We start from the raw sequence: 16,074 nt of genomic DNA on the forward strand, positions 1-16,074 counted from the left end.
AGAGGCTACAAGATTATTTACTGAGGGCATTTAATGTAGACGTTATGCTCTAGGGAAAGGGTCACCAAACTACCCACATCTGGCCCATTTGCCTCCACCTGTGAGCTAAGAATGATTTTTACATCTTAAAATGATTGAGAAAAAAACAGAAAGACTATTTCATGAAGTGGAAATGATGTGAAATCCATGCTTCAATGCTGCTTAAGTTTTACTGGAGCAGAGACAAGCCTATTCATTAGCATAGTATGTAAATGTTACATTCTGGCTGTTTTCACACTACCCTGGCAGAACTGAGTGGCTGTTAGGGTCTTAGGGTGCACAAGGCCTAAGTTATTATAATAAGTTATTATACTGAGTCTCTGACTTTAAAGAATGTTTATCAGCTCCTGTGGGAATTCTCCTTTAGACCTCACTGGAGTTGAACTCTTAAGAGTCTCCTGTGATAAATTTTTTTGATCAGTGATATTCCAAGTTCACCCCTGAACTTTAAATTGACCTACTTTTCCCATAAAATACATAATTCACAGGGATGAGAGAGGAATCAACAGTTCATGAATGCAAAGAAAAGTCCAACCATATTAAAAATCAGTTTACCCCCCTCCAAAATTTTGAACCAGAAGAAACTGACATCACATGAAAATACTCTGAAGTATTTTGAACATTACAGCTGTTGGTTGTGTTATTTTGAATGTTATCATAATCTTACAACCACAAGAAAACATGTATAAAAATAAAGTCACCCAAGAAATAAAAATTTCACATATGAATGATTATTAGTAAATACATATTCTGTCTATATTTGGAGTGTTGTGTCAACAAAAACAAACAGTCGGTTTCTAGTTTGTTAGTACTACAGCATAATGCAGGAGGTTTTAACTGGACAGCAGTACTTTAAAAAGCCCCAGAATCAGACATTTCTGGGTGATGTCTGCAACTCGACTGTGAGTTAAACTTCATACAAATCTATGAGATTGTTGTTAAGTACCAGAAATCAGTTTAAATGTTTCAAATAATACATTTTCAACTGGACATAAAAACAAACTACACAAAGTTTTTGAAAATTATTAAAAATACTTGAAGCTCATTTTTCTAGTATTTTACAATATTATAAAAGCAGTAATTAAATACACTGACATTTCAAGTACAATTTTACAAACTTTACAATATTTACAAACCTTCCATACTAAAAGCTATGTTAAAAAAAGCTTTCTTAAAAGATAAAATTGTACTTAGTTTATATTCAAGTATTTCTACATTAAGAGAATATAAAATAATAATCACCTACTGTTACAGTTAGAAACTTCTCTAGGTGGAAGACAAAATTTGATCAAGATCTGATAACTGGGTTACAGGACTGAGCTTAGACTTGTACAAGCAATTATTTTCTACTTATCTAGAAATATTCAGTTTTAATCATTAACATTTTGGAATACTTTAACAATTTATGGAACTGGTCAAAATATTGAATTTGCTAATTTACAGAATTACTGTCTTTTATATATAAAATTTACCCAAATTCTCAGTTCTCTAGCATGGACAATATAAAACTATTCTAAACCACAATTAGTGTACCAGTTTAGTACAAAATTAAATGACAACTATGAAATAAGGCAATTAAAGTACTTATTTCCACTTGTAATGATAAAAATGGAAAACTTAAAGCCTCCATGAAAGTAGGTGGGGAAAATTATTTGTTTAGAGCAGAAAAAAGGGAAGGATACTCAATTTAATGCATATCATTAAAATTAAACCTATATGAAAGGCAAATATTTAATCTGGAAACCCAGAATGATTTTCAAATTCAAGACTGAATATCATTAAAATGGGCTGACAACCTACAAATAAGTACTATTACAGCAGGGAAAATTTAGGCAGTCACAGTGATATTCTTAAAAAAAGGCTTTAGGTTAATTCCTAACACTGGTTACTAGCAGCCCAAAGTAAACCAAACCAAAATAAAAACCTTTCATATTTCATATAAAACTAGAAAAAAAGTAACAAATAAATATACTAAAGTGAAGTATTTTAATTATTTTTAGCTTACATGACTGAAGTAATGTTTATAAATACATACAACAAAGGATATTCTGAAGGTAAAAATTCTAGGAGCAAAATTAAGTCTCTTCCAACCTTGAGAATTTAATTAAAAATTGCTTTATCATTAAGGCTTTTTTCTTGAAATGCTATCAATTTCATGGGTTGATTTTTTTTTTTTTTTAAGACACTTAAGGAATCATAGGTAGTAGACTATCACAGAAGTCAAAAGCAAATGGTGAAGCCCTCTTATGGCTACCCATTAGAAAGTGCTTCCTCACAAAGCAACTACTACTTGGACTATGCAAACTACCTGCCATCTGCTATCTTTCAGTTAGCACAGTTAACCAGTCTACATATATGAGAACTGCTTAGTTTAATACTTATGGGTCTACCAGTCAAAAAATAAAGGGTCAAATTACATTTTTACTCAACTGCAGTGTGTGAAAAATGACTTTCTGGACACACCCTGATTTTCTATTTTTTGAGGCATGCCAAGGCTAGTCAGAGAGAATTTCCAAAATACCCAATAAGTTGATTTTCACAAGATAAAAAGATCTGTATAGAAAGTTAAAGTGATTAATGACTAACAATGCCATGGTTTTAATTTCATATAGCACTAGGTTTGGTCAGTTGATTCTTAAATGGTCTCTGAGAAGTAAAAGCCCATCGGAGTCATCATTTATCTATTACAGTAAATACCAGGTTTATGTTTTTGCTCAGAAGGGCAGTTTGAACCAAAACTACTATGTAACACAGGTCCTAGCTCTCTTTCATTCTGAGACAGTGAATTATCATTACAAAAGCCACTGTTCTCTGGAAAGCAAAGCTTGGGCCTCTGATGGTATTTCAGTCTATATGTATCAGTCATGCAGTTATCAACCGAAAAATAGGTAGTTAATGAAACTGTCTCATTTGGACATGTAGAACTAGAGTCTGTTTCTGGCTGGCAGAAAGCACCAACAGCTCTACCTGAGTCTGCCTGAAAATCTTTAGTTGCAGAACTGGATGGAGTGTTTGATGTGTTGCTGAAATACTCTTTTGCTTGAAATGTATCCTTAAATCTTTCATCGTTCACATACAGACTCATGTCTACACCTAGCTCTGAGGCTGTACTTAGACTGTGCTTCAGAAGACTAGAAGAGTTCGTCTTAAACGTCTCTGTTACTTTGACATCAGGAGTAGAGTCATTTTTCTCTGACTGTGGCACACTGGTCATAGCATATTTCTTTGGTGGCAGAGGGGGTGGTGCATTCTGGCAAACAAGTTTCGGCATCTGACAGCCGTCAGATCTACAGGTTGACTGAACCAGATGTTCCCTGGGTAGAGAGTTCTCAGAGTAATATCGTTCCATCATGTTTTGCTGCTGGATGAGGGGAGCAGTTTCTGGCTTTGACCCCACAGTTCTCATGTGTGAAGACCATGATGAAGACGGTGAGACTGTTTCATTACTGTTCACTCTCTTTCCAGAACCAGAGTTATCATCAGTGTGAAAAAGCAAACCTGTTTTCTCAGACTTTTCTTTATTAAGCCACTCAGAAAACTTGGGTTCACTTGATTTTTCAAGTTTCTGTTCATCTGACTGGTGGGTATGCTCTCTGACTGTGTGGTCCTTGAGTATTTCTGGATTGGATGAAGGGAGTGTCTTTCCATTGGTTTCATGTATATGTGACCTGAAAAATAAAAACAAAGCTAAAACACCATACACAAATATGCAAAACTGGAGGGAAAAGAAAAACACTTGTCCCATTGTTTAACTTCCCAATATAGTGTTTATGTTATTGGTATAACAACAGAAATGGGAACCATTAACAATTACAGCCATTAACAATTTACACTCTCTGAATCCAAAACCTTTATCCTAGAATACATAAATGTTTACCAGAAATACCATTATCAATATCAGATTTGTAATAATTAGAAGTGTAATTTTTTAAAAAAGCAAATTTCCAGGAAATCCCTGGTGGGCCAGTGCTTATGACTGTGCTTTCATGCCTGGGCCTGGGATTCAATCCCGGGTTGGGGAACTAAGATCCCACAAACTGTGTAGTATGACCCCCTCCAAAAAGTTTCAACTTACAAACACTTAAATTACATTTATTGTTATAAATAATAGCATAGACTTAAGGAAACTGTTATTAGCAAATAATTCCAATACTCTAAAACACTTCCCAACCAACATTACAATGTTTATAGCAATAAAAGTACTTTTATTTATAATGCCATAAGGATAGGATACTAATTGAAAATAATCAGACTATTTTTACTTAATAATATCCAAGATGAACAGAAATAGTATCACATTACAAATTATTTATCTTCATGTGATTCAATTATTTTCTCCTGTGACTTGCATGGAATTCAATTACAGTACAAAGATGAAAGGAGTTGAGGCTCTGCCAAGCAGATTACTGAAAACTTGGCTCCATTGGCTTGGGGCAAATTACTTAATCTAAACCCCAAATTTTCTCTTTTGTAAAATACCATCTACCTCAAAAGAATGCTGTGAGGATTAAAACAAACAATCATAAATTGTACAAGGAACTTTGTACGCTCCCCCATCATTAAGGTCTACATCCTTTTAATGATCCCCAATAAAATATGCATTATAACACTCTAGACCCATGGCTATCAGGTAAGTATGTATGCCTATCAGGTAGCTAAGAACGCCTTTCTGATAAAGAATTCCTATTATACATGCATTTAGAAGATTCTAGTATTTCCAAACAGCTATGATTACCTTTTTATCAAAGGATTTTTTATTTGTAGATGTGATTCTGGGTGGAACTCATGAGCTTTAGAGGCTACATCTAAGTTCTTGAGTTCTCTTTTAAAGCCTGAGGAGGAAAATGAGAAAAACAAAATTATGTAAGTGATCATTCAGAATTTACTCCATCTATAAGTGAAGTGAAAGCTGCTCAGTCGTGTCCGACTCTGCAACCCCATGGCCTCATGGACTATAGAGTCCATGGGATTCTCCAGGGCAGAATACTGGAGTGGGTAGCCTTTCCCTTCTCCAGGGGATCTTCCCAACCCAGGGATCGAACCCAGGTCTCCTGCATTGCAGGAGGATTCTTCACCAGCTGAGCCACAAGGGAAGCCCAAGAACACTGGAGTGGGTAGCCTATCCCTTCTCCAGCAGATATTCCTGACCCAGGAATCAATACTTCTCCATAATTTACATAAGGTTTTCTATATAACGGGTAATTCTCTTCCAAATTAACAGAAAAAAAAAAACTAGTTATTCAAGCCTTTGCTCAAATAATACCTTTTCCGAACCCTTTATACAAAATTAATGGTTCTTTCCTCAATTTATTACACATGAAAATGTCAGCAATGCCCCAAAAGTGTTATTCTTGATGGGTCATGTGAACTGTGTTTCCCATTTACTCTTAACTGATGAATGGGTGGGAAGATCCTACATTTGAAAATAGATGCCTTGAGTTGCCTGCCAATCAATGCAGGAGACGTAAGAGAACTAGGATTCAATCCCTGAGTGGGGAAGACCCCCTGGAGGAGGGCATGGCAACCCGCTCCAGTATTCTTGCCTGGAGAATCCCATGGACAGAGGAGCCTGGCGGGCTACTGTCCATGGGATCGAAAAGAGTCGGACACAACTGAAGTGACTTAGCACAGGCTCACAACTTAAGTTCAAGTTTGGACTCAGTGTTTACTGGATGGTTACTTTATATTAAAACCAACTTTAAAAACTTACACCACCTTACAGTCTAGGTTTCTTCCTTTACCTAATGAGATACTACTATCTATTTTACCCGCCTCACAGGAATATTAGGAACATCAGCCGAATTAAAATGAGGGTATTATGATAACACGTAAAATGTCATTCCACCATGAACTAGCTACCATTTATTGACTGCTTACTCAAGTTTTAAGAAGTTGATAATAGTTATTTCACTTAATCTTTACAGTTGAAAAGCATTTTTACTTGACAATGGACCAACTTCAGTTATTCAGAATTGAGTATGTGACATACATTTTCTTGAAAATGAAAGAAGTGAACCTGTCATTTCAGGAAAACAACTGGCAGTATTTATTGCCAATGATAAAATTCAAGCTTTTGGATGAAAGTAAGGGTTTTGGAAAACCTGTATTTACCACTATGAGTTTTATAGTTTTCCAATAATTAATATTTTTGCTGATATCTGTGGTAATATTTAAAAATGTGTTCTTTAAAAAGATATATACAGAAATGTAACAACATTTGGAAGACTTGCATAATTTAGCAATCTAAGCCTCTCTCTTTGACAGCTACTTTATGACTAAAAAGAAGTAATATCAGAAAGAATCTTAACTATTTTTCATTCTTTAAAGTCTGAGAAATTTCTAAGTTGAAGTTATAATTTCCCATCCACTGTGATTTTAACTACAGAATGTTTATTTACTTCTTAACTTATCTGTAACTTAAAGTTTAATATTCACAAATACAAAAAGAATTAAATACTTAATTCTCAAAGTATCCACACAATGGGCAGCAGGAGGCAGCAGAGGTTTTATAAATATGCTTGAAATTTTAATATCACTGGCAGGCATTCAACCAAGTGGTCTGACTTCAGAATTCCAACTAACTTAAAAATAGATGTGTTATTTTTCTCTTCTGCTGACACAGACATCCATGTGTCTTTACCGAGAATTTCGGCTCCAGGTTCTTTGCAAATATAAGAGTTGGATTTTAACACTTGGCAAAGCAGCTACTTCAACATCAACACAAGGAGCTTTAATTAATAATGCTAATTTTGGTACTGTATACAAACAAACCTAAAGCCCAACAGTCAAGAAATCAAAATATATTTACTTAATTTGAAAAGGTAACCTAGGTTTAAAACAGACTTACATAACAAGAAAACCAAACTGCTATTCTAGACACTATCCTCACTCTTGTTGTATACAAAGATTTCAGACTAAAAAAATAATATTGCAACTACAAAGCCTAGAAATCCAAGAACAATAACCTAATCAATGATCTGATTTACAATAAAAAGACATTTAACATTTGAATACTTTAGGGAAAAAAAAATCACAAAACTTTAACTGTATAAATATTTCCGGCTAAACTTACTACATGCCAAAAGGAACAGATACTTTAGTATGTAGTAATCTACTCTATCAGATACCAAATTTGGGGATGATACGAAATAAAAAGCAACGAGCCTTCTTTTCTTACTGGTATTTTACTTTAAAGAAAGAGCAAATAATGCTATTTTGCTACAAATTAAATTTCAACACAAAGTTTATGGTTTTTAAAAATATGTAAATATTTGATGATGCTAGGCCACAGCAACTACTTCTCAATGGTTGGTGAAGCTCTTTCTTTATTTAGAGAAAATAAACTTAGTATGCATAGAGACAAAATCAAATGTTAAAAGTACCTCTAAAGTATATTCTTTAGATATACTTTCTAATGTATTTATTTTAAATGAATATACTCTGAAGTTTGCAAAAAAATCTTAGAGAAAAAAAATCAAACTTATGTATACAAATATACTTTTTGATTAAAATATTTTTTCATTTACTAATTTTAGGATTTAATAACATTAAGGATAGTGTATTTCACTTAGCACATGGAGGTACAGATTTTTTTATAATAAGAATTAAGGAGATTAACAGATTTTTTTTGACCACTGATTAACTCCTTTCACTCTTTCTTGTCCTTTGCAAGATCAAGACTCTCAGCTTGCACCAACCCTGACTTTTATGATTAACTGAGGTTAAGTTCTAGACTCCAAAGTAAATGGCAAAAGTTTTTGAAAGGCCTATGTGATTAGTTACTTACAATCTGTAAATGTCTTAGCAAACATTTATTTCAGTAGATAACCTTACTCCACAGAGAAAAGAGTCCATTAGGTGTGAACTCCTTCAAAGGATTCATCTAACATACGTACTGAATGGTACCCACACTCACCTTTATCTCTCCCATTACAGAAAAACTACCACTCCTTTCATGCAAAGCCTTCCCTGTTCCACTTTCACTCTACTTCCAGAGATCTCATTCCATTAATTACTGTTCTGTCCTACTCTTAATTTTCACACCTTTCTCCTCCTCTGTACAACATTAGTCCCTTACCTTCTGTAACATAAATGCAAAATAAGTGCTCGGTTTCATTTTTCTCCTTTAGTTTCCCTGGTGGCTCAGCTGGTAAAGAATCCACCTGCAATGCAGGAGACCTGGGTTCGATCCCTGGGTTGGGAAGATTTCCTGGATCAGGGAACAAATCCACTCCAGTATTCTGCCCTGGAGAATTCCATGGACCGTATAGTCCATGGGGTGGCAAAGAGTCGGACATGACTGAGAGACTTTCACTTCACTTCGTTCCTTTACTATTCACAGCAAGGATTTTGACAGACACATGCATTTATTTACTGCTTTTTTATTCACTTTTTATTTTACTGTAATCTTTTCTGAAAAACTTTTAGTTGGAAGATAACTTCAAAAAGTTCAGAAAAGCTGAAAGACTAAAACTACTACAAAGAATACCTACCTGTATATCCTTTACCCAGACTCACCTATTATTATCATTTTACCTTTTTTTTTTTTCCCCTGAACCATTTGAAAATAAGTTACAAACATCATGGCCCCTTACTTAAACAGTTCTATCACATTCTTGGTTCTATTCTAACGTGTCTCTACCACTGCTTTCACTAGGTCACTAATGCCTTCAGATCAGATCAGATCAGATCAGTTGCTGAGTTGTGTCCGACTCTTTGCTACCCCATGAATCGCAGCACGCCAGGCCTCCCTGTCTATCACCAACTCCCGGAGTTCACTCAGACTCACGTCCATTGAGTCAGTGATGCCATCCAGCCATCTCATCCTCTGTCATCCCCTTCTCCTCTTGCCCCCAATCCCTCCCAGCAGCAGAGTCTTTTCCAATGAGTCAACTCTTCACATGAGGTGGCCAAAGTACTGGAGTTTCAGCTTTAGCATCATTCCTTCCAAAGAAATCCTAGGGCTGATCTCCTTCAGAATGGACTGGTTGGATCTCCTTGCAGTCCAAGGGACTCTCAAGAGTCTTTTCCAACACCACAGTTCAAAAGCATCAATTCTTCGGCACTCAGCCTTCTTCACAGTCCAACTCTCACATCCATACATGACCATAGGAAAAACCATAGCCTTGACTAGACGAACCTTTGTTGGCAAAGTAATGTCTCTGCTTTTGAATATGCTATCTAGGTTGGTCATAACTTTGCTTCCAAGGAGTAAGCGTCTTTTAATTTCATGGCTGCAGTCACGATCTGCAGTGATTTTGGAGCCCAGAAAAATAAAGTCTGACACTGTTTCCACTGTTTCCCCATTTATTTGCCATGAAGTGATGGGACCGGATGCCATGATCTTCGTTTTCTAAATATTGAGCTTTAAGCCAACTTTTTCACTCTCCACTTTCACTTTCATCAAGAGGCTTTTGAGTTCGTCTTTAATTTCTGCCATAAGGGTGGTGTCATCTGCATATCTGAGGTTATTGATATTTCTCCCGGCAATCTTGATTTCAGCTTGTGCTTCTTCCAGCCCAGCATTTCTCATGATGTACTCTGCATAGAAGTTAAATAAGCAGGGTGACAATATACAGCCTTGACGTACTCCTTTTCCTATTTGGAACCAGTCTGTTGTTCCATGTCCAGTTCTAACTGTTGCTTCCTAACCTGCATACAAATTTCTCAAGAGGCAGGTCAGGTGGTCTGGTATTCCCATCTCTTTCAGAATTTTCCAGTTTATTGTGATCCACACAGTCAAAGGCTTTGGCATAGTCAATAAAACAGAAACAGATGTTTTTCTGGAACTCTCTTGCTTTTTCAATGATCCAGTGGATGTTGGCAATTTGATCTCTGGTTCCTCTGCCTTTTCTAAAACCAGCTTGAACATCAGCAAGTTCACGGTTCACATATTGCTGAAGCCTGGCTTGGAGAATTTTGAGCATTACTTTGCTAGTGTGTGAGATGAATGCAATTGTGCAGTAGTTTGAGCATTCTTTGGCATTGCCTTTCTTTGGGATTGGAATGAAAACTGACCTTTTCCAGTCCTGTGGCCACTGCTGAGTTTTCCAAATTTGCTGGCATATTGAGTGCAGCACTTTCACAGCATCATCTTTCAGGATTTGAAATAGCTCAACTGGAATTCTATCACCTCCACTAGCTTTGTTCGCAGTGATGCTTTCTAAGGCCCACTTGACTTCACATTCCAGGATGTCTGGCTCTAGGTCAGTGATCACACAATCATGATTATCTGGGTCGTGAAGATCTTTTTTGTATAGTTCTTCTGTGTATTCTTGCCATCTCTTCTTAATATCTTCTGCTTCTGTTAGGTCCATACCATTTCTGTCCTTTATCGAGCCCATCTTTGCATGAAATGTTCCTTTGGTATCTCTGATTTTCTTGAAGAGATCTCTAGTCTTTCCCATTCTGTGTTTTCCTCTATTTCTTTGCATCGATCGCTGAAGAAGGCTTTCTTATCTCTTCTTGCTATTCTTTGGAACTGCTAAATCAAACCAGCAGTTTTTAATCCTTATTCTGCTCTACCTGCGACCATTTTTCTTCTTAAAGCTCCCCATTTCCCTAGTTTCTGTGCGATAATTTCCTCAGCTGTATTTTCTCATACTTTCCAGTTACTACTCATTCTTTTCCAAAGTTGCTCCTTCGCTCTACCTTAGCTCATCTCTTCTAGTCAACAAACCCCATGTTCCTTCATCTACCTTCTGCCCTGACATCTCATGTTTTCCTGAGTGATGTTGTTCACGTCTCTGGCATTCAATTCTGATATATGTTGATGGCTACCAATACATAATGTTTCCTGCATTTCAGACATTTGTAACTGTCTAATAAATCTGTTTACCTAAAATGACAAACCAAACAAATCCAAAACTAAATCTGACATCCCCACTCGATGCCAAAATATGAGGGCTTCCCAGGTGGCCCAGTGGTAAAGAATTTGCCTGCCAGTGGAGGAGATGTAAGAGACACAAGTGCGATCCCTGGGTCGGGAAGATTCCCGGAGGAGGAAATAGCAACTCACTCCAGTATTCCTGCCTGAAAAATCCCATGGATAGAGAAGCCTGGTGAGCTACAGTCCATGCAGTCACAAAGAGTCAGACACAACTGAGCGACCAGGCACTCTCACCCCCCAAATCTGTCTCTTCTTCCTATATTCCTCCAATTGGTAAATGGTGAATCCACTTACGTAAGACCCAAATACGGCTACTCCTAACTTCCTACTTTTCCTGTACTGTGTACATCTGTCATAGAACCTGACTCCACTGTCCACATATTCTTATAATCTCTGAAATCTTCTTTCTTGACATAGATATAGCCTTAGTTTATGCACTCATCTTTTCTCCCCTAAGTTATTAAACTCTGTATCTAATTTTTCTCCCACTGCTCTAAATTCATCCTCTACACAACCACTAAAAAGTCTTTTCTAAAATGCAATTGGCGTATACTACTCTCCTTGTCCTTTGGTGCCTTTCCACTTCTTAGGATTTAAAAATGGCATAAAAGTTTCATCATGATTTGGCTTCTCTCTAGCCTCTATCCATCATCTCAGAATTTCCATGGATGCATTCCAGCCTTGTATATAACAAGTTACCTGTATTCGTCTAATATGTGGTATCTTCTCCTGACCATGTACTTTTGAACATGTCATTTCTTCTGTTTTAAATGCAATTTAAGTGATTTGAAATTATCCCCATTAGTGACCCATTTTCAATACAGGAGCTAAAATAATCTAAATGGCATTGTGGAATTTCAACAATGTTTTCAAATAATAGCTGTAGGCAATATAAGTATTTTTTCTATTTGCAACAGAACCCATAAATATAACAGGCTATGTAGTATCTCTATCAGTGAAAAATTATTAGTGAAATAACCACAATGGCCCTACTTTAGATTTTAAGTTCTCTACCAGTACCTAAACTTATATAGACTAATATTAAAAGCTGACTTAAATGTCAAACAGAATATAGAAATTAAAAATTTTTTTCTAAGGTTCTTTAACTTCGTCAAAGTCTTTTATCCATGGATAGAAAGTGATTCTTCAGGTCAATAATGTATGTGTGTCCCATTTTATAAATAAGAAATAGGAGAAATCCAAGAAAATGATACCATGCCACAAAAAATTAAATTGTGCTTGACTGGGGGAAAAAAAAATCCACACAGGGCAACCTTTTAGCTTAGGAAATAAACTGCTATACCCACTTTAACATGTTCTCAATCAACGACAAGGGGAGGGGAATACACATATGGATACCATAAGGTATGTACTTTAATAAAGGTTCCCTAAGCAAAGACTGGGCTTCCCAGATGGTGCTAGTGGTTAAAAAAAAAAGCCTGCCAATGCAGGAGTCTTAAGAAATGCGGATTTAATCTCTGGGTCTGGAAGATCCCCTGGAGGAGGGCCTGTAAACCCACTCGAGTATTCTCTCCTGGAGAATCCCATGGACAGTGGAGCCTGGTGGGCTACAGTCCATTGGGTCACAAAGAGTCAGACATGACTGAAGTGACTTAGCATGCATGCACACAAGCAAAAACTAGCTTAAAGAACTCTTACAGGTTTTGAAGTTTATTAAAATAGAAAATAACAAGTACTGGTGAGGAGGTGGAGAACCTGGAACCTTTGCGCAATCCTGGTGGAAATGTTAAATGCTGCAGCTGCTATGGAAAATAGTGTAGTGGTTCCTCAAAACATTAAACATAAAATTGCCAAAGGATCCAGCAATTGCACTTCTGGGTATATATTGAAAAGAACTGAAAGCAGGGATTTCAGGTATCTATATAAATAGGAGCATTTCATACAATACCCAAAAGGCAGAACCAACCCAGATGTGGACAAACAAAATGTGTTACGTCATATAATGTAATGTTAGCCTAAAAAAGGAGTGGGATTCTGACACATGGAGGAACTCTGAAGACACTGTGCTAAACAAAATAGTGAAAGTGAAAGTCGCTCAGTCGTGTCTGACTCTTTGCAACCCCATGGCCTGTATAGTCCCTGGAATTCTCCAGGCCAGAATACTGGAGTGGGTAGCTATTTCCTTCTCCAGCGGATCTTCCCAACCCAGGGATTGAACCCAGGTCTCCTGCATTGCAGGCGGATTCTTTACCAGCTGAGCTACAAGGGAAGCTCAAGAATACTGGAGTGGGTAGCCTATCCCTTCTCCAGGGGATCTTCCCAACCCAGGAATTGAACTGGCGTCTCCTGCATTGTAGGCAGATTCTTCACCAACTGAGCTATGAGGGAAGCCCATTAACGAATGAAATAAGCCCGTTGTAAAAAGACAAATAATTGCATAATTCCACTTATATGAGGTATCTACAGTAGTCAAATTCAAAGAGCCAGAAAGAAGAACAGCAGTTGCCAGGGGCTGGAGGGAGGAGGAAATGGGGAGTTGCTTAATGGGATAGAGTTCAATTTGCAAAGGTGAAAGAATTATGGAGATAGATGCTAGTGACAGTGGCAAAACAATATGAATGTAGTTATTATCACGCAATCTTTACTTAAAAATGATTAGAATGACAAATTTTGTTATGTATTGTATAATTAAAAAGAATATTTTTAAGTGGGCTACATATATACTCTTTCATATTAAATGGGGAAATCCACTACAGAGTTCTTATAACAATGCACTCCAAACCATCAACATTTCTATGACCCTGTGTTTTTAATGTCAGGAAGCAAGCATCATTTTGTAGAGGGCACTGAACTTGCAATGACTGTTCAGTTTTTACTGACTTTGGCTGTTGATTTTTTGGCCAACCCCTTACTGTTTCCTGTAATACTTGGTTACCAGACTTTTATCAGATTTTTAAAACAGGCGAGACATTTTATATGGGAAAGGAAGGTTATTTCCTTAATATAAGTGCTTCCTTCTGATATTATACCCTCTGAAGAAAACAAAATACTTAAAACATTTAATCAAATTTAACATCTGCAACCTGAAAAATAATCTCCATAAAAGCCTTAAGGAAGATAAAGACTAAAAACAAACTTTAAAATGTGTTCATCATAGCTGTTTTTTATTGTTAAAAATTATATCCCTTCTAATCCTCTCAATTCTAAAATTTGAAGACAATGTCTTTGACTGCAACCTCTATAATCCCCTTGCTCATCATTTTCCTTGAACCCCATTTCCCAAGTTCTTCAGGTATAACCTCTCAGTAATAATCCCAAATTCTATACACATTCAAACATCTAATTTTCTTTGCTTCTGAGCTGCTCTATGTTACTAACAAATCATCTATAATAATTCACACCATTACACATTTACTGCTTCCAAACTGAACTTTTCCAACAGGCTGTTTATCAGGTTTTCTGTCTATCCTTAATGCATGCGGCAGACATCAGGACTGTTCATACAGACTGAATGCACTGGTAAACCGCCCTTTTCCACCCTCTGTGATACTAGCCTGACTGTGAAGCCTTGCTCAGCCAGTGAGATGTGAGCGGCAGCGCCTGGATCACTTCTGGGTTGACAGTTTTAAGCCCTCACACGTGACTGATTCCCCACATTGTGCCCCCTTCACTGCCCTCTCCCGCAATGCTGCAACAATTAGAGAAACACTGGTGGAGATGCGGGTACCATGCGTCTCAGGCCCTGAGACATCACAGGAAAAGACGTCATGCTGACCTCCACTGGACGTGTGTTGTGAGCAAGAAACAATCTAGTGTTAAGACACTGAGATTTTCAGGTTGCTACCACTGCAAAGGCCAGAATCTAGCCTAGCCTGGCTGACACACTTGCCCTTTTTCCTACTTCCTGAAGTAGCTATTTGCATCCTTTAAGACTTTAAGCATAAACTCTCCCAACTTCCATCCTCATTACTCATCAACTCATTAGTAGAAGGACTGTTCTCAGCTACTTTACTCTTAATATCATGATTTACTTTTTACTGCTACTATTACAATATATTTAAATAAAAATTTTACCTTCTAAGTTATTTTTGCTCTGTTGGGAGGTATAGTTCACACGTTCTGTGTTTAGGTTGCTTGTCTTAATCTGATCACTAGAAAATAAAAAAAAAAAAAAAAACACACACCAAATATATCAGCTATCATGGATTATTATTTACTTTACCCTAAGAAAAAGGAAGGAAACAACATTTGTTAAACAATTATCATACACCATGTGCTGCTCTAGGGGATTAATTACATCTCAACAATACTTAAAGTAGTGAATATCCTCATTTTACAACAGTTATTATCTTCATGTCACAGATTAAGGCTGTGATAGTCGAATTAATTTGCTCAATAACTTAAAGAAGCACAAGCTGGAATCAAGATTGCCGGGAGAAATATCAATAACCTCAGATATGCAGATGACACCACCCTTATGGCAGAAAGTGAAGAGGAACTAAAGAGCCTGTTGATGAAAGTGAAAGAGGAGAGTGAAAAAGTTGAGCTTCAGAAAACGAAGATCATGGCATCTGGTCCCATCACTTCATGGCAAATAGATGGGGAAACAGTGGAAACAGTGGCAGATTTTACTTTTTGGGCTCCAAAATCACTGCAGATGGTGACTGCAGCCATGAAATTAAAAGACGCTTACTCCTTGGAAGGAAAGTTATGACCAACCTAGATAGCATATTAAAAAGCATAGATATTACTTTGCCAAGAAAGGTCCATCTAATCAAGGCTATGATTTTTCCAGTGGTCATGTATGGATGTGAGAGTTGGACTATAAAGAAAGCTGAGCGCCAAAGAATTGATGCTTTTGAACTGTGGTGTTGGAGAAGACTCTTGAGAATCCCTTGGACTGCAAGGAGATCCAACCAGTCCATCCTAAAGGAGACCAGTCCTGGGTGTTCACTGGAAGGACTGATGCTGAGGCTGAAACTCCAATATTCTGGCCACCTCATGAGAAGAGCTGACTCATTGGAAAAGACTCTGATGCTGGGAGGGATTGGGGGCAGGAGGAGAAGGGGACGACAGAGGATGACATGGCTGGATGGCATCACCGACTCAATGGACATGAGTTTGGGTGAACTCCGGGATTTGGTGATGGACAGGGAGGCCTGGTGTGCTGCAATTCATGGGGTCAC

The 16,074-nt window shown here is 37.2% G+C and overlaps 1 protein-coding gene across 4 annotated transcripts in view; it reads right to left on the minus strand.

Moving 5' to 3' along the window:
• Positions 1-767: 767 nt before the first annotated feature.
• The window catches only part of USP53 (ubiquitin specific peptidase 53), a 59,379-nt gene continuing 44,072 nt past the window's right edge, over positions 768-16,074 (minus strand). For 3 of the 4 annotated variants that reach the window (XM_070371933.1, XM_070371935.1, XM_070371934.1), the window contains 4 exons: positions 14,963-15,039; positions 8,117-8,284; positions 4,775-4,871; positions 768-3,707 (listed from right to left, as the gene is read on the minus strand). In XM_070371933.1, the coding sequence (XP_070228034.1) occupies positions 2,717-3,707; positions 4,775-4,871; positions 8,117-8,284; positions 14,963-15,039 (1,333 nt within the window). In that variant the 3' untranslated portion in view covers positions 768-2,716. The remainder of the gene's footprint in view (positions 3,708-4,774; positions 4,872-8,116; positions 8,285-14,962; positions 15,040-16,074) is intronic. The other variant, XM_005898066.3, reaches the window with a different exon arrangement.

The sequence above is a fragment of the Bos mutus genome, chromosome 6 (assembly GCF_027580195.1).
Source record: "Bos mutus isolate GX-2022 chromosome 6, NWIPB_WYAK_1.1, whole genome shotgun sequence".
Lineage (NCBI taxonomy): Eukaryota > Metazoa > Chordata > Mammalia > Artiodactyla > Bovidae > Bos > Bos mutus.